Below are 27624 nucleotides of genomic sequence, written 5' to 3'. Positions count from 1 at the left end.
GTGACTTCCCTAATATTTACGTTAAAAAAAACATGCACTTACATCTCCAGACAACCACTTAACCGGGGTCCAGAGCTGGTAGAACCAAGTCTTCGAACGTGTATCAAACACCCGGTAATTGAACCTCCTGTGCAGCTTCTCGTGGATGGCGGCGTACCCAACATCATGTTTGGATCTTTTTTTTTTACATAGTTATTGTAGCAGCAATCCAGTACTTAAATTATGCAAAAATTATGATGTATATGTTACCTCTTCAACCCTTTTTTCAACCACGTTGCCATGTCATCCACATCAACATCAGACGGCGCTGCCTTAGGCTCCGAGAGCGGATGCTTTGCTGGCTTCTTTACTCCGATGGTGAATTTAGCGTAGACCTTCGGCACTGTGAGAGTGTATGCTTGTGGACTTCTCCTAACCCTCTTCTTCTCCTGTAAGATTAAAATTTATATTTCCATTCAGCGAATGTCACAAACGCATAAACATGTCAATAACTGAAGTACATTTCAATAAACAAGAACGATGTCACTAAGGCTCTAACATGTCCCTAACGTAGATTCGGGTCACTAACTTCAGAACAAGTCACTAAGGCAGACTTAGATCACTAGATTCAGAAAATGTCACTAAAGGCGAATTATGTCACTACATACTAAACATGTCAATGGACTTCTCCTAACCCTCTTCTTCTCCTGTAAGATTAAAATTTCCATTCAGCGAATGTCACAAACGCATAAACATGTCAATAACTGAAGTACATTTCAATAAACAAGAAAAATGTCACTCATGCTGTAACATGTCCCTATCGTAGATTTAGGTCACTAACTTCAGAAAATGTCACTAAAACCGAATTATGTCACTACATACTAAACATGTCAGTAAACCTCTTAGACGTCACTCTAGGCATGCGATGTAAATCTCTATATATTATTCCATATATTATTGCCGGAATTAAGTAATTTACCGGAGAGTCTGGAATGTTTATTATCTCTGACGCTCCTTCACTCCGAGATGTCTTCGACGAATCATACGCATTGGACATGTAAGTCTCAAAGCGTCGCTGCTCTTGGGAGTAAGAAGTCTGGCTAGAGGTGACTTGTGTGCAAGAATCTGAATTCTCAGCATCCGCGTCAATGCCTGAAGACGCAGACGAATCTAATTATAATAAACTCCGATGTAACTAGAGTCATGTTACAATCAACCGTTGTAACTCGTGACATGATTGAATTAATCCAGATGTAACTACTGACGTTTTCTGGTAAGTACTGATAACAACATGTTCTAAAAACCGATATAAGAAAACCAATACAATTCCGTATGAAAGAAGAAAAACAAAATGAAAAAAGAAAAACAATTCCAACTCCATCGTACTAGTCACCGGTAGTCATTCATCGACCTCGGACTCGCAATTGTTCGCGGCTTTGATTGCACCATGCCTGAAAAGTTCCATACACAGCTTTTTCCTGTACATTGTCATATCTTCTTGATGCAATTCAGTCAGAGGCAAGCCGTGTGCAAGAAATTCTGCTGTTTTAAAGGCAAACATGCCACAATCACCACTGCAAACAAACACACAGGTTACTATTTAAGTCAAATTTTGAATTGTTTATGTTTCGAAAAATTACCCGTTCAATTGTTGTGGCATGTAACCGGCGTGAACGACCTGGAATGGTGTGGAGCTGGGATACACTTTAGAACGACCATCATACACTCGTTTGCACATGATGACGGGGATCAGTTCAGCCATTTTAGAAATCACCGGATGCACGTACTTTGTGTCACACCGTAGAGAGTCATAAACGGTGAGGGTTCTTCCGGGGACGGAAACTACGACTAGGAGCCAGTGGTTGTTGTTGACGTTCAGTACCGGAATGTAAACCGTCTGAGCCTTGATCCAGGGCAACAATGCATCTTTGTTGCGTTTCGGTGAAACAATTGTAGTTACGACACCGCATTTCCTGGTCCAGTCATAAGTTTCTTTGTCCTCGTGTTTACTTCATTCTGCATGAACCATACCAAGCTGGACGCTAAAAAACGAGTTCGTGGTCGTGTATGGATGCGTGATACCCCTGACAAAACCTTTCTTTCGGAGGTAATAGAAGGCCACATCCAAGTGCTGAAACAACATATTTACATGTCACTAATTTTTACATATACATGTGACTTCCCTAATATTTACGTTAAAAAAAACATGCACTTACATCTCCAGACAACCACTTAACCGGGGTCCAGAGCTGGTAGAACCAAGTCTTCGAACGTGTATCAAACACCCGGTAATTGAACCTCCTGTGCAGCTTCTCGTGGATGGCGGCGTACCCAACATCATGTTTGGATCTTTTTTTTTTACATAGTTATTGTAGCAGCAATCCAGTACTTAAATTATGCAAAAATTATGATGTATATGTTACCTCTTCAACCCTTTTTTCAACCACGTTGCCATGTCATCCACATCAACATCAGACGGCGCTGCCTTAGGCTCCGAGAGCGGATGCTTTGCTGGCTTCTTTACTCCGATGGTGAATTTAGCGTAGACCTTCGGCACTGTGAGAGTGTATGCTTGTGGACTTCTCCTAACCCTCTTCTTCTCCTGTAAGATTAAAATTTATATTTCCATTCAGCGAATGTCACAAACGCATAAACATGTCAATAACTGAAGTACATTTCAATAAACAAGAACGATGTCACTAAGGCTCTAACATGTCCCTAACGTAGATTCGGGTCACTAACTTCAGAACAAGTCACTAAGGCAGACTTAGATCACTAGATTCAGAAAATGTCACTAAAGGCGAATTATGTCACTACATACTAAACATGTCAATGGACTTCTCCTAACCCTCTTCTTCTCCTGTAAGATTAAAATTTCCATTCAGCGAATGTCACAAACGCATAAACATGTCAATAACTGAAGTACATTTCAATAAACAAGAAAAATGTCACTCATGTTGTAACATGTCCCTATCGTAGATTTAGGTCACTAACTTCAGAAAATGTCACTAAAACCGAATTATGTCACTACATACTAAACATGTCAGTAAACCTCTTAGACGTCACTCTAGGCATGCGATGTAAATCTCTATATATTATTCCATATATTATTGCCGGAATTAAGTAATTTACCGGAGAGTCTGGAATGTTTATTATCTCTGACGCTCCTTCACTCCGAGATGTCTTCGACGAATCATACGCATTGGACATGTAAGTCTCAAAGCGTCGCTGCTCTTGGGAGTAAGAAGTCTGGCTAGAGGTGACTTGTGTGCAAGAATCTGAATTCTCAGCATCCGCGTCAATGCCTGAAGACGCAGACGAATCTAATTATAATAAACTCCGATGTAACTAGAGTCATGTTACAATCAACCGTTGTAACTCGTGACATGATTGAATTAATCCAGATGTAACTACTGACGTTTTCTGGTAAGTACTGATAACAACATGTTCTAAAAACCGATATAAGAAAACCAATACAATTCCGTATGAAAGAAGAAAAACAAAATGAAAAAAGAAAAACAATTCCAACTCCATCGTACTAGTCACCGGTAGTCATTCATCGACCTCGGACTCGCAATTGTTCGCGGCTTTGATTGCACCATGCCTGAAAAGTTCCATACACAGCTTTTTCCTGTACATTGTCATATCTTCTTGATGCAATTCAGTCAGAGGCAAGCCGTGTGCAAGAAATTCTGCTGTTTTAAAGGCAAACATGCCACAATCACCACTGCAAACAAACACACAGGTTACTATTTAAGTCAAATTTTGAATTGTTTATGTTTCGAAAAATTACCCGTTCAATTGTTGTGGCATGTAACCGGCGTGAACGACCTGGAATGGTGTGGAGCTGGGATACACTTTAGAACGACCATCATACACTCGTTTGCACATGATGACGGGGATCAGTTCAGCCATTTTAGAAATCACCGGATGCACGTACTCTGTGTCACACCGTAGAGAGTCATAAACGGTGAGGGTTCTTCCGGGGACGGAAACTACGACTAGGAGCCAGTGGTTGTTGTTGACGTTCAGTACCGGAATGTAAACCGTCTGAGCCTTGATCCAGGGCAACAATGCATCTTTGTTGCGTTTCGGTGAAACAATTGTAGTTACGACACCGCATTTCCTGGTCCAGTCATAAGTTTCTTTGTCCTCGTGTTTACTTCATTCTGCATGAACCATACCAAGCTGGACGCTAAAAAACGAGTTCGTGGTCGTGTATGGATGCGTGATACCCCTGACAAAACCTTTCTTTCGGAGGTAATAGAAGGCCACATCCAAGTGCTGAAACAACATATTTACATGTCACTAATTTTTACATATACATGTGACTTCCCTAATATTTACGTTAAAAAAAACATGCACTTACATCTCCAGACAACCACTTAACCGGGGTCCAGAGCTGGTAGAACCAAGTCTTCGAACGTGTATCAAACACCCGGTAATTGAACCTCCTGTGCAGCTTCTCGTGGATGGCGGCGTACCCAACATCATGTTTGGATCTTTTTTTTTACATAGTTATTGTAGCAGCAATCCAGTACTTAAATTATGCAAAAATTATGATGTATATGTTACCTCTTCAACCCTTTTTTCAACCACGTTGCCATGTCATCCACATCAACATCAGACGGCGCTGCCTTAGGCTCCGAGAGCGGATGCTTTGCTGGCTTCTTTACTCCGATGGTGAATTTAGCGTAGACCTTCGGCACTGTGAGAGTGTATGCTTGTGGACTTCTCCTAACCCTCTTCTTCTCCTGTAAGATTAAAATTTATATTTCCATTCAGCGAATGTCACAAACGCATAAACATGTCAATAACTGAAGTACATTTCAATAAACAAGAACGATGTCACTAAGGCTCTAACATGTCCCTAACGTAGATTCGGGTCACTAACTTCAGAACAAGTCACTAAGGCAGACTTAGATCACTAGATTCAGAAAATGTCACTAAAGGCGAATTATGTCACTACATACTAAACATGTCAATGGACTTCTCCTAACCCTCTTCTTCTCCTGTAAGATTAAAATTTCCATTCAGCGAATGTCACAAACGCATAAACATGTCAATAACTGAAGTACATTTCAATAAACAAGAAAAATGTCACTCATGCTGTAACATGTCCCTATCGTAGATTTAGGTCACTAACTTCAGAAAATGTCACTAAAACCGAATTATGTCACTACATACTAAACATGTCAGTAAACCTCTTAGACGTCACTCTAGGCATGCGATGTAAATCTCTATATATTATTCCATATATTATTGCCGGAATTAAGTAATTTACCGGAGAGTCTGGAATGTTTATTATCTCTGACGCTCCTTCACTCCGAGATGTCTTCGACGAATCATACGCATTGGACATGTAAGTCTCAAAGCGTCGCTGCTCTTGGGAGTAAGAAGTCTGGCTAGAGGTGACTTGTGTGCAAGAATCTGAATTCTCAGCATCCGCGTCAATGCCTGAAGACGCAGACGAATCTAATTATAATAAACTCCGATGTAACTAGAGTCATGTTACAATCAACCGTTGTAACTCGTGACATGATTGAATTAATCCAGATGTAACTACTGACGTTTTCTGGTAAGTACTGATAACAACATGTTCTAAAAACCGATATAAGAAAACCAATACAATTCCGTATGAAAGAAGAAAAACAAAATGAAAAAAGAAAAACAATTCCAACTCCATCGTACTAGTCACCGGTAGTCATTCATCGACCTCGGACTCGCAATTGTTCGCGGCTTTGATTGCACCATGCCTGAAAAGTTCCATACACAGCTTTTTCCTGTACATTGTCATATCTTCTTGATGCAATTCAGTCAGAGGCAAGCCGTGTGCAAGAAATTCTGCTGTTTTAAAGGCAAACATGCCACAATCACCACTGCAAACAAACACACAGGTTACTATTTAAGTCAAATTTTGAATTGTTTATGTTTCGAAAAATTACCCGTTCAATTGTTGTGGCATGTAACCGGCGTGAACGACCTGGAATGGTGTGGAGCTGGGATACACTTTAGAACGACCATCATACACTCGTTTGCACATGATGACGGGGATCAGTTCAGCCATTTTAGAAATCACCGGATGCACGTACTCTGTGTCACACCGTAGAGAGTCATAAACGGTGAGGGTTCTTCCGGGGACGGAAACTACGACTAGGAGCCAGTGGTTGTTGTTGACGTTCAGTACCGGAATGTAAACCGTCTGAGCCTTGATCCAGGGCAACAATGCATCTTTGTTGCGTTTCGGTGAAACAATTGTAGTTACGACACCGCATTTCCTGGTCCAGTCATAAGTTTCTTTGTCCTCGTGTTTACTTCATTCTGCATGAACCATACCAAGCTGGACGCTAAAAAACGAGTTCGTGGTCGTGTATGGATGCGTGATACCCCTGACAAAACCTTTCTTTCGGAGGTAATAGAAGGCCACATCCAAGTGCTGAAACAACATATTTACATGTCACTAATTTTTACATATACATGTGACTTCCCTAATATTTACGTTAAAAAAAACATGCACTTACATCTCCAGACAACCACTTAACCGGGGTCCAGAGCTGGTAGAACCAAGTCTTCGAACGTGTATCAAACACCCGGTAATTGAACCTCCTGTGCAGCTTCTCGTGGATGGCAGCGTACCCAACATCATGTTTGGATCTTTTTTTTTTACATAGTTATTGTAGCAGCAATCCAGTACTTAAATTATGCAAAAATTATGATGTATATGTTACCTCTTCAACCCTTTTTTCAACCACGTTGCCATGTCATCCACATCAACATCAGACGGCGCTGCCTTAGGCTCCGAGAGCGGATGCTTTGCTGGCTTCTTTACTCCGATGGTGAATTTAGCGTAGACCTTCGGCACTGTGAGAGTGTATGCTTGTGGACTTCTCCTAACCCTCTTCTTCTCCTGTAAGATTAAAATTTATATTTCCATTCAGCGAATGTCACAAACGCATAAACATGTCAATAACTGAAGTACATTTCAATAAACAAGAACGATGTCACTAATGCTCTAACATGTCCCTAACGTAGATTCGGGTCACTAACTTCAGAACAAGTCACTAAGGCAGACTTAGATCACTAGATTCAGAAAATGTCACTAAAGGCGAATTATGTCACTACATACTAAACATGTCAATGGACTTCTCCTAACCCTCTTCTTCTCCTGTAAGATTAAAATTTCCATTCAGCGAATGTCACAAACGCATAAACATGTCAATAACTGAAGTACATTTCAATAAACAAGAAAAATGTCACTCATGTTGTAACATGTCCCTATCGTAGATTTAGGTCACTAACTTCAGAAAATGTCACTAAAACCGAATTATGTCACTACATACTAAACATGTCAGTAAACCTCTTAGACGTCACTCTAGGCATGCGATGTAAATCTCTATATATTATTCCATATATTATTGCCGGAATTAAGTAATTTACCGGAGAGTCTGGAATGTTTATTATCTCTGACGCTCCTTCACTCCGAGATGTCTTCGACGAATCATACGCATTGGACATGTAAGTCTCAAAGCGTCGCTGCTCTTGGGAGTAAGAAGTCTGGCTAGAGGTGACTTGTGTGCAAGAATCTGAATTCTCAGCATCCGCGTCAATGCCTGAAGACGCAGACGAATCTAATTATAATAAACTCCGATGTAACTAGAGTCATGTTACAATCAACCGTTGTAACTCGTGACATGATTGAATTAATCCAGATGTAACTACTGACGTTTTCTGGTAAGTACTGATAACAACATGTTCTAAAAACCGATATAAGAAAACCAATACAATTCCATATGAAAGAAGAAAAACAAAATGAAAAAAGAAAAACAATTCCAACTCCATCGTACTAGTCACCGGTAGTCATTCATCGACCTCGGACTCGCAATTGTTCGCGGCTTTGATTGCACCATGCCTGAAAAGTTCCATACACAGCTTTTTCCTGTACATTGTCATATCTTCTTGATGCAATTCAGTCAGAGGCAAGCCGTGTGCAAGAAATTCTGCTGTTTTAAAGGCAAACATGCCACAATCACCACTGTAAACAAACACACAGGTTACTATTTAAGTCAAATTTTGAATTGTTTATGTTTCGAAAAATTACCCGTTCAATTGTTGTGGCATGTAACCGGCGTGAACGACCTGGAATGGTGTGGAGCTGGGATACACTTTAGAAGGACCATCATACACTCGTTTGCACATGATGACGGGGATCAGTTCAGCCATTTTAGAAATCACCGGATGCACGTACTCTGTGTCACACCGTAGAGAGTCATAAACGGTGAGGGTTCTTCCGGGGACGGAAACTACGACTAGGAGCCAGTGGTTGTTGTTGACGTTCAGTACCGGAATGTAAACCGTCTGAGCCTTGATCCAGGGCAACAATGCATCTTTGTTGCATTTCGGTGAAACAATTGTAGTTACGACACCGCATTTCCTGGTCCAGTCATAAGTTTCTTTGTCCTCGTGTTTACTTCATTCTGCATGAACCATACCAAGCTGGATGCTAAAAAACGAGTTCGTGGTCGTGTATGGATGCGTGATACCCCTGACAAAACCTTTCTTTCGGAGGTAATAGAAGGCCACATCCAAGTGCTGAAACAACATATTTACATGTCACTAATTTTTACATATACATGTGACTTCCCTAATATTTACGTTAAAAAAAACATGCACTTACATCTCCAGACAACCACTTAACCGGGGTCCAGAGCTGGTAGAACCAAGTCTTCGAACGTGTATCAAACACCCGGTAATTGAACCTCCTGTGCAGCTTCTCGTGGATGGCGGCGTACCCAACATCATGTTTGGACCTTTTTTTTACATAGTTATTGTAGCAGCAATCCAGTACTTAAATTATGCAAAAATTATGATGTATATGTTACCTCTTCAACCCTTTTTTCAACCACGTTGCCATGTCATCCACATCAACATCAGACGGCGCTGCCTTAGGCTCCGAGAGCGGATGCTTTGCTGGCTTCTTTACTCCGATGGTGAATTTAGCGTAGACCTTCGGCACTGTGAGAGTGTATGCTTGTGGACTTCTCCTAACCCTCTTCTTCTCCTGTAAGATTAAAATTTATATTTCCATTCAGCGAATGTCACAAACGCATAAACATGTCAATAACTGAAGTACATTTCAATAAACAAGAACGATGTCACTAATGCTCTAACATGTCCCTAACGTAGATTCGGGTCACTAACTTCAGAACAAGTCACTAAGGCAGACTTAGATCACTAGATTCAGAAAATGTCACTAAAGGCGAATTATGTCACTACATACTAAACATGTCAATGGACTTCTCCTAACCCTCTTCTTCTCCTGTAAGATTAAAATTTCCATTCAGCGAATGTCACAAACGCATAAACATGTCAATAACTGAAGTACATTTCAATAAACAAGAAAAATGTCACTCATGTTGTAACATGTCCCTATCGTAGATTTAGGTCACTAACTTCAGAAAATGTCACTAAAACCGAATTATGTCACTACATACTAAACATGTCAGTAAACCTCTTAGACGTCACTCTAGGCATGCGATGTAAATCTCTATATATTATTCCATATATTATTGCCGGAATTAAGTAATTTACCGGAGAGTCTGGAATGTTTATTATCTCTGACGCTCCTTCACTCCGAGATGTCTTCGACGAATCATACGCATTGGACATGTAAGTCTCAAAGCGTCGCTGCTCTTGGGAGTAAGAAGTCTGGCTAGAGGTGACTTGTGTGCAAGAATCTGAATTCTCAGCATCCGCGTCAATGCCTGAAGACGCAGACGAATCTAATTATAATAAACTCCGATGTAACTAGAGTCATGTTACAATCAACCGTTGTAACTCGTGACATGATTGAATTAATCCAGATGTAACTACTGACGTTTTCTGGTAAGTACTGATAACAACATGTTCTAAAAACCGATATAAGAAAACCAATACAATTCCGTATGAAAGAAGAAAAACAAAATGAAAAAAGAAAAACAATTCCAACTCCATCGTACTAGTCACCGGTAGTCATTCATCGACCTCGGACTCGCAATTGTTCGCGGCTTTGATTGCACCATGCCTGAAAAGTTCCATACACAGCTTTTTCCTGTACATTGTCATATCTTCTTGATGCAATTCAGTCAGAGGCAAGCCGTGTGCAAGAAATTCTGCTGTTTTAAAGGCAAACATGCCACAATCACCACTGTAAACAAACACACAGGTTACTATTTAAGTCAAATTTTGAATTGTTTATGTTTCGAAAAATTACCCGTTCAATTGTTGTGGCATGTAACCGGCGTGAACGACCTGGAATGGTGTGGAGCTGGGATACACTTTAGAAGGACCATCATACACTCGTTTGCACATGATGACGGGGATCAGTTCAGCCATTTTAGAAATCACCGGATGCACGTACTCTGTGTCACACCGTAGAGAGTCATAAACGGTGAGGGTTCTTCCGGGGACGGAAACTACGACTAGGAGCCAGTGGTTGTTGTTGACGTTCAGTACCGGAATGTAAACCGTCTGAGCCTTGATCCAGGGCAACAATGCATCTTTGTTGCATTTCGGTGAAACAATTGTAGTTACGACACCGCATTTCCTGGTCCAGTCATAAGTTTCTTTGTCCTCGTGTTTACTTCATTCTGCATGAACCATACCAAGCTGGATGCTAAAAAACGAGTTCGTGGTCGTGTATGGATGCGTGATACCCCTGACAAAACCTTTCTTTCGGAGGTAATAGAAGGCCACATCCAAGTGCTGAAACAACATATTTACATGTCACTAATTTTTACATATACATGTGACTTCCCTAATATTTACGTTAAAAAAAACATGCACTTACATCTCCAGACAACCACTTAACCGGGGTCCAGAGCTGGTAGAACCAAGTCTTCGAACGTGTATCAAACACCCGGTAATTGAACCTCCTGTGCAGCTTCTCGTGGATGGCGGCGTACCCAACATCATGTTTGGACCTTTTTTTTACATAGTTATTGTAGCAGCAATCCAGTACTTAAATTATGCAAAAATTATGATGTATATGTTACCTCTTCAACCCTTTTTTCAACCACGTTGCCATGTCATCCACATCAACATCAGACGGCGCTGCCTTAGGCTCCGAGAGCGGATGCTTTGCTGGCTTCTTTACTCCGATGGTGAATTTAGCGTAGACCTTCGGCACTGTGAGAGTGTATGCTTGTGGACTTCTCCTAACCCTCTTCTTCTCCTGTAAGATTAAAATTTATATTTCCATTCAGCGAATGTCACAAACGCATAAACATGTCAATAACTGAAGTACATTTCAATAAACAAGAACGATGTCACTAATGCTCTAACATGTCTCTAACGTAGATTCGGGTCACTAACTTCAGAACAAGTCACTAAGGCAGACTTAGATCACTAGATTCAGAAAATGTCACTAAAGGCGAATTATGTCACTACATACTAAACATGTCAATGGACTTCTCCTAACCCTCTTCTTCTCCTGTAAGATTAAAATTTCCATTCAGCGAATGTCACAAACGCATAAACATGTCAATAACTGAAGTACATTTCAATAAACAAGAAAAATGTCACTCATGCTGTAACATGTCCCTATCGTAGATTTAGGTCACTAACTTCAGAAAATGTCACTAAAACCGAATTATGTCACTACATACTAAACATGTCAGTAAACCTCTTAGACGTCACTCTAGGCATGCGATGTAAATCTCTATATATTATTCCATATATTATTGCCGGAATTAAGTAATTTACCGGAGAGTCTGGAATGTTTATTATCTCTGACGCTCCTTCACTCCGAGATGTCTTCGACGAATCATACGCATTGGACATGTAAGTCTCAAAGCGCCGCTGCTCTTGGGAGTAAGAAGTCTGGCTAGAGGTGACTTGTGTGCAAGAATCTGAATTCTCAGCATCCGCGTCAATGCCTGAAGACGCAGACGAATCCGAATCCACTTGGGTTGAATATGACGATGAGGCTGGTTCGGCTGGAGATGCAGCATCAGTACATCCACCGACAGCTGCTGGGACGGGTTGCGCTTCTTTTTCTTCTGCATCACCTTCAAGCGCATCACCAGTAGCAGAGTCTACACTTCTTTGCTTTGCCTGCTTAGCCTCATCTCCATCATCGTCATCATCATCAGCATCGTCGTCCTTTTTTTTGTCTTCTTCTTTGCAATCCCGGTCTTCTTTTTTCTTTTTCTTCTCATCTCCATCTTTCTCATTTCCTGTATCTTCTTCTTTATCGGTAGTGACATCGGTTGGGTCACTACTGACATCATTTTTCTCACCGATGACAGCCTCTTCGTCACCAGTGACAACCTGTTTTTCACCGGTGAGAGAGTCTTTGTCACCGACGAGGGTCTCGTTCTCCTCATTCTTTTCTTCTTCTTGTTCATCTTCTTCTTCTTCTTCAACTTTCTTTCCCTCTTCTTCTTCTTCTTCTTCTTCTTCTTCTTCTTCTTCTTCTTCTTCTTCTTTCTCTTTTTCCTTCTCACAGGCTTCACTTTCACCTGCTCGTCGCCCTCCGTCACCATGGTCGATATTTTCTCTCTCAGTCTGTTCTCTGCTCCTCCTCTCCTCAGACTCTTTCTCTGCTACCTCCTCCAAAATCTTGTCCTTCACCGCCTTCTTTGCCGACCGCATGTCAAGATCCTCCAACACGTGCTTTAGGTCATGCGCAAGCGAACCTATGTGTTTTCGGATCTCCTCCAGGTCAACTCGTAGATGACCGACCTCATTCTCTAGGTTGGTCAATCGCTCCTGAAAAATCAGTCGCAAAATCTTTCACTCAACATGTCACTACCGTCTAAACATGTCACTAAAAGTTAATTTCGAATTACGTACCTCGGTTTTTGTGTCACCCGACTTGGTCTTCTTCGAGGCAGGCGGCAAAACAAAGTCTCGCGAAGGTTTGGAGGACTCGGGCTCCTCGTCACCAGCCTTCTCGCTGCCAAGATCTCTGAATTTGACATCGTCGAGCCCAATTCTTTGGATACCCCGCTCGGTCACTTTGGAGTTCGAGGACCACTTCAACAACAAGGGATCCGCAGAAGCATTGAAGACCGTGCAGAAACCTCGCTCTTGAAGTCTCGGGATGCATTCGTACGCCCAGACCTGCAGAGGATGTAAGAACCCAGGGAGATGCGGCATCGACTTCGTCCCTCGCTTCGTCTTCGCCTTCGTCACGAACGACCTCACCCCGGACATGAAGTAGTCCCATGCTACGTTGCCCCACGGAAAGTTGTTGAATGCGTCGGGATCATCTACCATCTTTATGTATGACGAAGTCGGCAATGGACTGACCGGTTGGCCAGAGAGAAGCACGTTGTATAAGAAATGGAGAAGTAGGAAGCGAGTCCGCTTTACGTTGCCCCATTCCTTGCTCGGCTCAATGAAAGCGGAGATATTTCCTGCCCCCTTTTGGAAAGTCTCGTCGAAGAGGCCTTTTTCAATTACGTCAGTGTACTCCATCTCCTTGAAGTTGTAATCCTCGGCCAACTTCAACCCCATTATATCTGCGTAATGCTGCTTCGTGAACTCCCTAGGAGTTCCGCCAAGCTCGATAAGTAGCTTGTCCGCCGATTGAGGTTGTCCTTCGTAGTACCTGGTTCTCAACATCATATTGCTAATTAGTTTTGAAGATCGGGTGATTGTTGGCAAGGACAGAAAGCGTCCAAAACAAGATTCCTTGAACAAATCTATTTGATTATGTGTCATTGCACAGTTCTCGGCAAAGTTATCCACATTCCCGTGGAAGTTGAAGTTGTATTCGCCCATCTGGTCCTCACTGACATAACGTCGCCATGACTGAACACAAATCAAAAGATCAGACGATTTAGTTACAATTCATCATGAAACACAAAACTGAAGCAATAATTTATTTTCGACAACTTAAACCATGTAACTACTGACATAAATGTAACTAAAACAGGGATTAGATATAACTACAACTTGTCACTACAATTTCTGAAACTGAAGCAAATATTTTTTTTCCTTTCCAACTTCTTAAAACAACTTATCCACAATCCAGAAATTGTCCATACTTACATCTTTCTCACTACTACTTTGGTAACTAACTACTGAATGACAATAAATATTAAACTCAACTACAATCTGAAATAAACTTAACTGAAGCAGTAATTTATTTTCAACTTCTTAAATAATGTAACTACAGACATAAGTGTCACTAAACAAGGGTATGATTAGACTAAGACTTGTCACTAAATTCGTCACTGTAACTACACGTCTCACTAAAACCTGTAAAATTAACTACATCAAACCACTCTATCCAGACTTAGTTACATCTTTCTCACTACTACTTTGGTAACTAACTATTGAATGACAATAAATATTAAACATGCAACTACAATCTGAAATAAACTGAACTGAAGCAGTATTTTATTTTCAACTTCTGTAACTACAGACATAAGTCTCACTAAACAAGGGTGTGATTAGACTAAGACTTGTCACTAAATTCGTCACTGTAACTACACGTCTCCCTAAAGCCTGTAAAATGTAACTACAGCAAACCATTCTATCCATATTTAGTTACATCTTCCTCACTACTACTTTGGTAACTAACTAATACTTGACATTATATATAAAACATGCAACTACAATCTCAAATCTTTCGACATTTAGTTACACCTTTGTAACTAAATCTCTGTCATAAACTGAACTGAAGCAGTATTTTATTTTCAACTTCTGTAACTACAGACATAAGTCTCACTAAACAAGGGTGTGATTAGATTAAGACTTGTCACTAAATTCGTCACTGTAACTACACGTCTCCCTAAAGCCTGTAAAATGTAACTACAGCAAACCATTCTATCCAGATTTAGTTACATCTTCGTCACTACTACTTTGGTAACTAACTAATACTTGACATTATATATAAAACATGCAACTACAATCTCAAATCTTTCGACATTTAGTTACACCTTTGTAACTAAATCTCTGTCATGTAATGCAAACATCTGCTTACCATTTCAACGGCATCTTCACCGATTTTCTCACTTCGCTTCAGCCGTTTGGCAGGTGATTTCTTCGGCGATGGGGCAGATTTCCTCTTCTTTGACAGCGACAATTTCCCTGACACATTCCCGCCCTTCTTTGGTAAAGGTTGTGTCTTGTTGGGGGACGATCGACTTGAACGACGGAGTGATGGGTTCTTGGTTTCAGTCTTCCCCGACGAAGACATTTAGAAATATGGGTTGCGATGTTGCGATGAAAATGGGGTTTTTGGGTATGGATTCTGGGTAGCGTTTTACGCAAATGGGTTTTTGGGTATCGCCCTTAGCACGTTCTAGGTAGCGATTTAGGAGGGGCGTGGGACGGTTACTAAGGTGGGATGGTTAGGGTGGACGTGGGAGAGAAAGAGGGAGCGCAGAGAGAGACAAAGCGAAGCAATGAAAAAAGAAAAAGGGAAACAGGGAATGAAAATGGACGAGAGAGAGAGGGAGAGGGGAGAGGGAGATGAAAAAAATTGGATTTTATAAAAAAAAAAAGGGTATAATAGTATTAGCACATGTAGAGAATTATAGAGCACTCCTAGTTTGGTAAATTTTTTTAAAAAATAGGAAATTGGAAATCACCCTTAATTTGGTCCTAGTCTTGGCAAATCTTCTTTTTAATGTGCGAAAAGTGGTTGTTATTATTTTTTTCAAAAATAGTTTTTCTGCAAACCGTAAACAAATAATTGAGATTATTTTTTTAAAAATGAAATCGTAAAATATAAAAAAAAATTAAATTAAATAGAGCAGAAACAATTTTTTTTTAATATATAAACATAAAAAAATTATTACAACTTAAAAACCACTATATTTTGCGATAATAATCGTGAACAACTGGAAAAATAGTATTTTCCTGATAATGCTACCTAGGATTAGTTTCATCGTGCAATTCCCACTTCCCAGTGGAAAAATTGAATCCGGTACATTGTTCTTAAACTTAATTTCTCAAAATATAACATTTACGTTTTTACTTCTTAAACTCGCTTATTTCTTGTGCATTGTTTTAAACTTAATTTCTCAAATATCTTATTTATTTTTTTATTTCATAAATATCTCAATAAACTCACTATATTCTTTTAAATTTAATTTCTCAAATATATCATTATTATTTTTATTTTATAAATACAATTTTTTACAGTATTTTTCTTATTTGTTTGATTTTCTTTTTAAAATTTATGATTTTAGATTTTTCCTCTCGGTTTTATTTAACGTTAGGGCAAACTCGTATGAATATAAATAATTAAGGTATTATGGAAAGTGTAAGAATATGAGGTATTCTAAGAATATAAAATATCGTAAGATAACAGCTACAGAATTTTAAGACTTGCATTGAAGGCACAGCTTTTTGGCAATATTGTGCATGGACGGAATTAGTACTTTGTAACTCCTCTAATTGTCTTTGAGCTATTGAAACTAAAGGGAATATGGCCATATGATCTTGTACTTGCCTCGGCCGAAATTATTCCATAGCATACAAGCTTTCATTTTGTTTGTTCTTCTCAAAATTCAAAATCTCAGAGAGAAAAAAAATAAATGTCTTTTTTTTTTCCCATCTTGCGTACGGTTTTGCTCAATTGATAAACAAAATCCTTGTGAGTGTTCAAGTGTGTAAAGATTGTATACTCACTTTATCTCTTTTAAAAGGCTTATTGTATAATAAGTTTGAAGAATCGAAAGTTGCTTCATTCAGCTCCCCATCTAAAAAACAAATTACGCTTTTTACTAGTTTTTAATCTCATATGGACACTATATATTTTTAGGCATATTAGCTCCCTAATTTATATTTCTGGCTTCGCCTCTAGCTCTATTAAAAATTATCATGGAAGACATATAAGGAAAAAAAAAAAAGCAACCAAATGGAAATTTTTTGTTTTTGGCTATATATATATTCATCTTAATGTATATACATTATTGATTTTTTCTGCTAGCTGAAATTGTTAAAACTACAAAAGAAAAGAAAGAAAAAAAAAAAAGGCCTACACCGTTTAAGCTTCCATACATTGATTGCCTGGAGCTAAAGATAAGATTAAGAAGGAACATGAAATTGACGGTGCCCTAGGCTCTGGACAATATCATTGCACTGGAATTGGACGTGTGCATTCGATCCAAACATGTTATCATGTAAACCTAGTAGACCAGTGACATTATATACAATAATATTCATATTTTTTTATTTAAATAAAAATAATTTAGCATATTAAGTATATTGGTTATTAGAACTTTTAATGTGATTAAGATAAATAATATTCGGTTAATAATTATTTTTGCCAAAAATGACGTAAAATGGGTGTTTGGAGTTTGAGATTAGCGATGACATTTGTTGTTGCAAAAAATTTATATATTAAAATTAAAAATACACGCGACGAAAAAAATTTCATAACGAGCCAACTTGACAAGATATGTTTGAGATGGCATATTTGTTATATGTTTTTATCGATGATCAAGCCTTGGACGCTGACTCGCTTATTAAAGAAGACCGTCAAGGCTTACAATTGTTGATCCGATGATGGTTATATACAGTGGCACAGCCAAGAATTAAATTTAAGGGGAACACACAAAAACAAAAATTGAACAAAATTAAAGATACAAAATACATAATAAAATTATCAAACTCAATAAAAATATTACAAATTTTCATGACGAGTTTTGAATTTCTAAAAATGTTGCATACTAACTTCATTATCAATGCAATCAAAAATTTATTTCTCAATAATTAAGTCGTTGTTCAACCACTTATCTCCAATACGATTGCGTAACTTGGTCATTACGAGATGCTTCAGAAAAGACTCTTTCTACGCTAGCAGTAGCAACTTGCAAAATCAATGTCAATGTCAATAATCGATAAACTAAATGATATACCTTATCTCTTCCTATTTCAATAATTTTTTTTTGCAAGATGACTAATCTCTTTCAAATCTGAAAACTCTAGACTTGAGCGCATATCAACGATATAATTTTCAAGTTGATCATCAAGTGCCATGAACTCAATCGGAAAAAAATCTTTTGGATAATAACCGGCAAGTTGAATTAGCTTTTGCTTCTCAAAAGCAACAAACAAGTTATCGAGACACAAACACACTACATAAAGAAGCAATGTAGTATTTACCTCGTTGAAATGATTGTTCAATTCTTGAAGTTGCATATCAATGATGAAGTAATACAACTCCACGGGGTAGTGACGTAAATTTATAGTCTCATACGTCTAGCGCTGCGATCTTCCTCGAAGTATGTAGATATCACTCATGTCGGGTGCTTGTATATTGTGGCTTTCACAAAAAGATGACACTTGAATAACAAAAGAATCCCAGCCATTTCCTCTCATTCCTTGTAGTCTTTGTTTGCAAACTTTGACTAAGGAAATGACATTTACAATATCTTGATCTTTTCGTTGTAGTGCTTTTGACAATTTATTCGAAATTTTCAATATCATCATGATCAAGTGTAGATAAAAGACAAAGCTATACGATTGCATATTTTCCAACAAATTAGTTGCTTCATATCTTTGCTCACAACTAGATGCATCGTTTACAATAACTTCAAGGGCTTCAATAGTAGATGAAAATAAAGTGAGCAAGCTAAGTAATGTACCATAGTGTGAGCCCCAACGCGTGTCTTCATGACGCTTAAGAGTTGTACTTTGATTTAGGCATCGACCACTTTCAACCTCTTCATTTTGTATTGCTAACGAAATGTGAGCAATTTGTTTCTCTTAGAGGATGTTGGAGCATTTGGATGATGCTCCAACAACATTCACCACACTAGCAACTAGACAAAAGAACTCTAGAACTTGAACATGCTTTTTTGCCACGCCCACAAGTGCCAATTGAAGTTGATGAGCAAAACAATGGATGTAATATGTGCTCGAATTCTCCTTCAAAGTAAGTGCTTTTAAACCGTTGAACTCATTTTGCATGTTACTAACTCCATTGATAACATTGTCCCCCTAGTCTAGCTATGCTCAAACCATATCTAGAGAACAATCTATCAATTGTCGCTTTAAGTGAGGTAGCCGTGGTGCTTAAGACGTGTTCAAGACCCACAAATCTTTCAATTACACACCCTTCTTTATCCACATAATGCAAAACAATAGCATTTGTTCTTTCATTGAGATGTCACGGGACTCGTCAACTAGAATATAAAACAAAGCATCTTCAATGTCCTTGACAATCACATTGACAACTTCATTTGCGGCAATATGAATAATATCTTTTTTAATATATCGGGTGATACATACTTAGCATTCACTAGTGTCATATCTTTGACTTCTTTCTTCAAGTGACCCATAAATTTCAAGAGTTCTAGAAAATTACCTTGGTTACTTGAACTAGAAGATTCATCATGATCATGAAAAGGAAGTCCTTGTCGCAAAAGAAATCAAGCGGAATCAATAGATGCCCCTAAGCAAACATGATACTCGGCTTTGTCTTTATTGGATTGGTTGTTGAAAAATGTCGCAATATGTTGTGAGCACTATCCAGGCCACTAACATGAACTTTCAACCTCTCTTTATTGCCAATTTGAATATCCTATTCCGACAAAAGAATCACCACCTCCTTGATCTTCATTTTTTTCCTTGCAAAGATAACAACATTAAACAAAATAGTGCATCTTTTGCTATGCTATACTCCAACCAAGTAAAAAAATGAGAAATTACTCCCAATGAGAATCAAACCCGAAATCTTGAGTACATCAATTAAGCGACTAACCAAATGAGTTGCCATGAACTTGTGTTTACATTGGTCACTTATTTTATTTATGAATATATATATTATATAATTTTGAATAATTATATATTAACAACTACTATTTTTTTAGTCTCGAGTCAGTGGGAAGTCGTGCACCCACTGCTCCCTACGTGACTCCGCCTCTAATAAGTTATTTACATATCCGAAATGCTCGATTTTGCAAGCCTCAATGTTCGATTGTCCACAGGATCAATAATAGTCGCGATTCTCCTTAATTACGTGAAAAATGTCAATTTTTTACTCTACAAGAAACCTCTTGGCTAAAAACAAGGGCCCTAATTATTACACCCGGTATCTATGCTATATCTGTATGGCCCCATTGTACGGCTCTTAATGCGTGGAAGGAAACTCAACACGGGGTAGTATACAGTAAAATATTAATGATGCTATGTACCGTACACACATACACATTCATGTACACAACACAAATATGTATGTATACATTTAATTAAGAAGCCATGGAAAATAATGAAAAGGTTTTTAGGGAATGTGTGGGAAGCCCTGCAGCGACGCACTTGGGATAGGGTTTTGAGTTTTGACATTGGGGCAGCTCAGGCAACACGATCACATGCTCGGTCTTGTGGGTCCCACTTTTTACTCACTTAATTAGCCAATGAATCTCCGCACATGCAACTTCCTAATCTGCTTGGTCCCACCCTTCGAACCAACCACTACTCTCCACCCTCCGAAAATTTACAAGAAAATAGACCTATACAAAAATTGATTATGATGTTAAATGAATATGTAATATAAGTGGTTAAAACAACTTTTATAACTAGGTTAAGATAAAAGTAAACTTATTCATCGATTGTGACATTATTAAAAACAATTTAGGAAAGCTTCACTTTTTAAGTTGGAATGAGAATTTGAGTGTAATTCAACTTCACTAGCTTGGTCCAAATTTGAATGTGATTTTGGGTTTTTTTTTCTAGAGGTAGAAAGAGAGAAAGCTGAGAGAGATTGGGGAGATTAAAAGTAAAAAAATTAAGGTGAGAAAAAATTGATGTCTAGACTCTAGACTACGGATATCTTTGTCTGAACATAAAAAGTAATAATATAATTTCCAATTATAAAGTTAGTCTCCATACAAAAATCATAAATCAAATTTATTTTCCTTATATTAAAAATTTTAAAAATATTATTAATTGCCTTTTTTTATGATGGTTGTTTCTATGTCCTTCTTCTTTTTCTTCTATCACCTCTTTCTGTCTCCCTCTTTATCTTATTTAAAAATTTATTATGTAGTACTTTATTGTCTTTACTTCTAACTATACCAAATCTCATAAAATAATATCTTTTTTTGTAAACACCTATATACACAAACACACATTTAGATTTCCATCTTCTTCCTCTTTGTCTTTGAAGTTTGGAAGTAAGACAATAAACGTTGATCAAAATTTCCGGCGGACATCCTAAACAACTCGACGATAGAGTGCAATTATTACATTTTACTTTACATGATATTATAAGAAACTCTAGAATATAAAATCATATACACCGGATGATCTAGAGAGAGTAAGAGAAAAGTGGGTCATATATCTACAATCAATTGTAGATTTTGACGATTAGGGTTTTGTGGGTTTTGGATGCTTATTTTATGGATATTTGTGCCTAGTTAGCGGATATTTTGAATGAATTTGTATATTGGACAGATTTGTGGCTCATTTTCAGGTGTTTCGAATCGAAAAAACGTCGGAATATATTTTAAAATTAGTTTCTAACGGTTTTGTTTCCATCGTGGAAGATTGTACACAAACAATATCTCGCCGCAACAACTCAATTTGAGACGCGGCGAGAATCACAACAGTAGAATTGTAACGTTGAAAATCTCAATACAAAGGTAGGACTATACCATTTTAGATGCTCGCCGCATCGAACTAAAATATCGTTGGAGTGAGACTTTCTACAACAGTAGAATTGTAACGTTGAAAATCTCGCTGCAACAAAAACAATACAGCATCGTGGAGAGATATCTGTGTTTTTAGTCAAGTTTCTTGCAACGATTTCATAGCATTGTAGAAAATCTACTTTCTACAACAGTTTATGTACGTTATAGATGTTGAACTTTTTACAAAGGTGTTGGTTCCTTCTATGGCATGGTTTTAGTTTGGCAAAACTGTGTGTTCTATGTTGTTCAAGACGATTCGCAACTACTTCAAGATATGGGTTGCATAATTCACGTGGTGTATCCTGCGTGAACTGAACTAAAAAATATTATGTTTTTAGTTCCGAGATCTTTGCAAATACGATCGGATTTGGTTTCCTGGTCGATTTAATTTATGAAGATTCTGTTATTGAATAAATAAAACTCATCTACAGTTTCATTCGGTCAATTGGAACTTTTAGTACAGTACACACTCACCTTATTCTCGAATCAGTCTCTCTACCTTGAAGGTCAATATCATAACTAGCTTAAGATAGCTTGCTATTGCTATATTTTATTTGTTTGTGAGTGCGTGTGTTTGCGTTGATACGTTGAGAAGATCTTCGGGAGAGGGACGTACGTGCGGTCTTCGGGGGAAGAGTCGCCTGGAAGTGAGAGGGATCTCAGATCTAAGGGGAGCTTAGATTGCAGTTCACCGGATATTAGAGGAGACAGCAGTTTGAGAGGGAGTATGCAAACCTGAGTGCTTATACCTCTGATTATTATAGTAAATTATTTCTCGCCACCGAACGTACCATCTCTCTGAGTAGATACTTTATCACCGAACATGGTTACCAAATTATATGTGTGAACTTTATTGTTTTTCTTCTTGTTTGATTGTTTGCTTGATTGTACTTGCACCTACAGATAATTATTCAAACTATAGTTGTTCCAATCGATAGTTGAATAGCGTTCTCATTACACATTTAGTAATTTTAAATGGATTTTGTATCGTTTGTTGAATCTTGTACATCGTTGTAAAATCCAAAATTTATAGTAGTGTGTATATAGCCATCTCTGTAATAACAAGTCAGTAGTGAGAGATTTACAATATTTTCCCTATCAAGCTCTCTCTGCCAGTATGTTGTATACTCCTTCAACACTAATAACTAGCGACGTAAGAACTTTTTGGCCACTGAGATATGAAACGTATATTTCGTATATTCTATATGATTTGACTTTTTCCTACATTGAATAAATAACTGTCAACCAGACTCGGTTAGCTAAACTGCAACATTAAAATATTGAATCAACTAATTATACCATGAGAATTAGTTGAGTCGATCATCGTTTCAAAGGAATTACGTGAAGCAGTAGACAGTTTAGTAAACAAGGAAAAACTAAAAAAATAAAATAATACATTGGCGAGGGAGAGAGAGAGGAAAAAAAAATAATGCAACATGGGGTGTCTAAATTCCGTCGTATAGCAAAGGTTCGACTTTTGTGAACCCAACAATCATAGGATGTATAACATCACTGTGTCGTCACGGAGCCCGGCAAGCTTCTCATCTCCAGCTCACATCTTCATCCACGTGTCACTTCCATACTTTCATGTCTTTAGAGCAAAACCCCACACGCACTTGCCTGTACCTATACCTTTCTCATTCACCAAATGAAATTAAATAGATGAATAAACTCTCATTTTCGGATATATTAAATACCCCCCAAGAAGCTCTCCCCTTCCTTCCCTCCCTTATCGCCAACTTCTATTATTATCACCCACAACAAGCACAAACAAGAGAGAGAGAGAGAGAGAGAGAGAGAGAGAGAGAGATGGGATTCGAAGAGACGGAGCTGAGGCTAGGGCTGCCCGGAGGCGGCGGAGGCTCTGAAGAGGGAGTGATGAGGAAGAGAGGGTTCTCTGAGACCGAGAGCAGCGATGAGAGCAGCGATAGCAGTGTGGATTTGAAGCTCAACCTGTCTTCAAAGGATCAAGATCATGGTGATGATCACAAATCTGCTGACAAGAGTGTCAACATGCAAAAGGACAAGACTCTTCTTCCTGCTGATGATCCGGCTAAGCCTCCCGCCAAGTAAGCTTCGACTGTTTTCTTTCTATATAATATATGTAATATGATTGTTGTGTATATATCTGGTACAGTATGCGTTCGTGTGGATATTTTTTGTTTGGTGAATCAATTAAGTTGTCATAAATTCCTTGGGATCTAGGGAAGATGATCATAAGGACCTAGATCTGTAGTTTTTGAGTGAGAGACGTTACAGAAAGGAAAACAAAATATCCGTGGTATTTTGAAAAGAAAAATTATCTTATTGTGTAATTGTTTGGATTTAGGATGCAACTTTTTTTTTAAAACGGAAATGTTTATTAAAATTGAAATTTCATTTTACTCATAAAAATGAGAACTTTAATAAATTTGTTACCGCCAATACTTTACTATTTGTTACCATTCAAATTACAACACAAGCCAAAAAAAGAAAAAAATTACCCACATAGATAAGTTCTGAATATCTAATTGCGGGGTATCATATTGTGTACATGCAAACTACCTCGAAAATATTATGAGGAAATGGGAAAATTAAAGCATACAAGATATCACAAATAGTTATGCAGTGACTACTAAATCACAGCTAAATGATTAAATCTATATGTCGACCAGCTAGATGGAAGATGACCAATAATGGATTTTTAGACTTGTGCCTAATTTTAATAACGGTTTTATATTTGTGGCTATTTTGTTTAATTAATAATGCACCCACTCTAATAAAAGATGCAAAAGACATGTGTAATAATGATATAATTAAAACGTAAATGGAAAACATGATATACGAGCACATGCGGACGGTGATTCAGAGGCAAAATCGTTAAATGCTTTTATTAATTGATTCTTGCTGATTTGGGAATGAATTTATGATTTTATATGCTTTTTTATTCTTCATATAAATTAAAATATTAACAAGAAAATTACAACTTCTCTTAATAGAATTAAAATATGCGTATGCAGTCCAAACTCCTATGTAATTAATTAGCCCAATAATAGTGGTACCAAAATGAAGCTGCTGAGCTAGTGCTCAAACTTGTTAGTTGTCCAATAATTAATAAAGCTCTTCAATTTCTAATAATCCAATTAATTAAGGACAAAACATGTCAACTATTTTGCCACCCGCGTACGTAATTATCAAAACAATTAGCGTAAATTACGGTATGCTTTTTATGAATACTTTTTTTTTTTTTTGTATGTATGAGTAGGGCACAAGTTGTGGGTTGGCCACCGGTGAGGTCGTTCCGGAAGAACGTGATGGCGGTGCAGAAGAGCAGCGCCGACACCAATAATGGCGAGACAATGCTTGTTAAGGTTAGCATGGACGGAGCTCCTTATCTCCGCAAGGTTGACCTTGGAATGTACAAGAGCTACCAACAGCTTTCTGATGCCCTTGGAAATATGTTCACTACCATTGGTACTAATTCATTCATCAATACAATATTTCAACTTTCACATATTTACAATTTTAGCTTCTTTTTTTTTTTTTTTTTTGCTCAATTAGAGATTGGAACTTTACTAAAAGCCGGTTGAAATTGTTAATTTTAGTGTAAGTATTTTAGGTGTTTGTAAAATTAAAAAAAAAAAAAAAAAAAAAAAAAAGCTACAATTTACAAGTATCAAAATGTTAATAAATGTTTTTCCTTTTGTATTAATTAGATATTTTTTTCAAAATAGAATAAAAATTCTGACTATTTTGCTAATTAACTAGCTTTGAATGATTTTTTTTTTTTATTAACATAACATCGATTTTTTTATTACACAAAATGTACTGGTGATAAACTACTAGCTACTTTTTCTAGCTGGGTAACAAACTGTGACTAGTTATAACTTATTTGTCTTATTTGAGTTTGAATGTATAGTTTGATTTGATGATACATCATATATATATATATATATATATATATATATATATATATATATAATATGTATTATATATGTGCATTAACTCTGAATGTCAACCTCATATTTAAGTCATTGCTGGATCGCAGCTTGACACTTCATTTGTCTATTCGATTAGATTGAAATTGTATGGTTCTCAAATTTGTCTGAAGGAAACTGTGGATCCCATGGAATGAAGGACTTTATGAATGAGAGCAAGCTGATGGATATATTGAACGGCTCTGATTACGTTCCCACATATGAAGACAAGGACGGTGACTGGATGCTGGTCGGCGATGTTCCCTGGGAGTCAGTACTCACTTAATTAATTTATATTTAACATTTATTAGATTGATCTTCTACAACTACCTTGACCATTGAAGAAATCAATATATAATGTTATATATAATTGATAATTGATTCGTCAGTAATTTAATGATTATTAATTAAAAACAGGATGTTCGTTGAGTCCTGCAAGAGGTTGCGCATCATGAAAGGAAAAGAAGCCGTTGGTCTTGGTAAGTCCTCGCACATGCAAAATCATTTAATTTTTGTTATACCAAAAATTAATTCATTGATTTGTAGTTAAGAGAAATGTGATCTTTTGCGTTTACACGACCAAGAACTAATTTTTTTACCTAGCTAGCTATATATAGCAGCTTTGATTCGCTGAGTATACTTTTTTTAGAACGATATTTGTTACTTTGCTCTGAAAAAAAAAACAAATAATTAATTGATTAAAAAGGAAACATAATATATAGCTGTTTAAAGAATATTAGATTTTCTAAAAATAACTGTTTTAAGGTTTTACGTTGGAATAGTCAATGTTTCACATTTTATAGCAGCTGCTTTTTGAGTGCCATTAATTAATTATAATAATTTAACATATGATAAATAAACTTTTGGAGTACTTGTATTATTCTTTCTCAAACTAATTTGCTAGGAGCGGATGTAGCAAATTAGCTATATTAGTTCGACTATGATTAGCAATGTTGTTAAGATTTACAACAATTAGCAATATAACTACAAATTGTTCGCGATATATAGACATTAACTTAAAATTTTAAAATAGAAAACAGAAAAATGAATTTAATTTGTTTATTTTGCCACTAATAATCATAAAATATGCATATGCTCTAAGCCGGATATGTTAGTAAATAAAAATAAATAAAAAGAAGTAGGCATACTACCAATATGTTTAGCAATTTTTCTAAAAGTAAGTATTTATCATTAGTCACAATATTTTTGCTAAGTCAAATTATTTTATGAAAATAAAGTCAATTTTTTTTAATAATAATTAAATTAGTATATATGCATTTAAGTCTGTTTTGTCGAAGGATCAAATATCCTAATTAGTATATGTTATGCTAATTTAATTACCCCCGGTTGGGCTATTTCAGCTCCAAGAGCCATGGCAAAATGCAAGAATAGGAGCTAATAAGCACTATATATAGTTATTTCTCTGTGGCTCAACATGCTCGTTTGATATCCCATCATCTTCAGCTTCATCAAGAAACTTAAGGTGTGCACGTATGGACTGAGCAAGCTTGCTATAAGAGTGTTTGTAATATGTCTGTAATATTTATAATTAAAACGTGTGTTACGTGCTAAGGCTTAATATGAAGGTATTAATTTTGTTTTATTTATTTGTCTTATTATTCTTCCTTTATGTGATGGACAGAAGCAATCAGAATTTCCATATATGTGTTCCAAGATACTCAGCTTGATTATTGTGTCTCTTGTTTAATTAAGTTTTGATTTGGTTTGGATTACAAACATGACAATATATTGTACTGGTTTGCTATATATTATATATATCGTTCAACCTATGATTGTTTTAATTCTGTACAAATAAATATTACATCCTAACCCGTAAAAATTAAATTTTCACCTAGATTGTGCTTTTTTTATAATAGAATATTAATTGATTCAATTTTATGTGTTTTTGTCTTGTCTATGTGCTATGTACTTAATTTTGAGTGATGGAGAGTGGGCAAAGACTATATGATGTTACTACAAGAGCACGTGCAAGTTATATGGTGCATTAAATTCCATCGTCGGCTTGTTTTGATTTTGTGTCAAAATCAGTACAACTG

General features: G+C 37.2%; 1 protein-coding gene across 1 annotated transcript; it reads left to right on the top strand.

Annotated features, from left to right (window-relative positions):
- Window positions 1–23271: 23271 nt before the first annotated feature.
- LOC149388374 (auxin-induced protein AUX28-like) lies at window positions 23272–27357 on the top strand. The gene is made up of 5 exons (XM_089624505.1): window positions 23272–23680; window positions 24856–25064; window positions 25702–25837; window positions 25985–26046; window positions 26929–27357. The coding sequence occupies exons 1-5, from the start codon at window positions 23274–23276 to the stop codon at window positions 26964–26966; spliced, it is 852 nt and encodes a 283-aa protein (XP_089480631.1). The 5' UTR covers window positions 23272–23273; the 3' UTR covers window positions 26967–27357.
- Window positions 27358–27624: the final 267 nt, after the last annotated feature.

Source organism: Urtica dioica, chromosome 8 (genome assembly GCF_054948205.1).
Source record: "Urtica dioica subsp. dioica isolate 48M chromosome 8, U.dioica_male_clone48M_v1_H2, whole genome shotgun sequence".
Lineage (NCBI taxonomy): Eukaryota > Viridiplantae > Streptophyta > Magnoliopsida > Rosales > Urticaceae > Urtica > Urtica dioica.
This window is presented reverse-complemented; position numbering and strand designations above follow the sequence as displayed.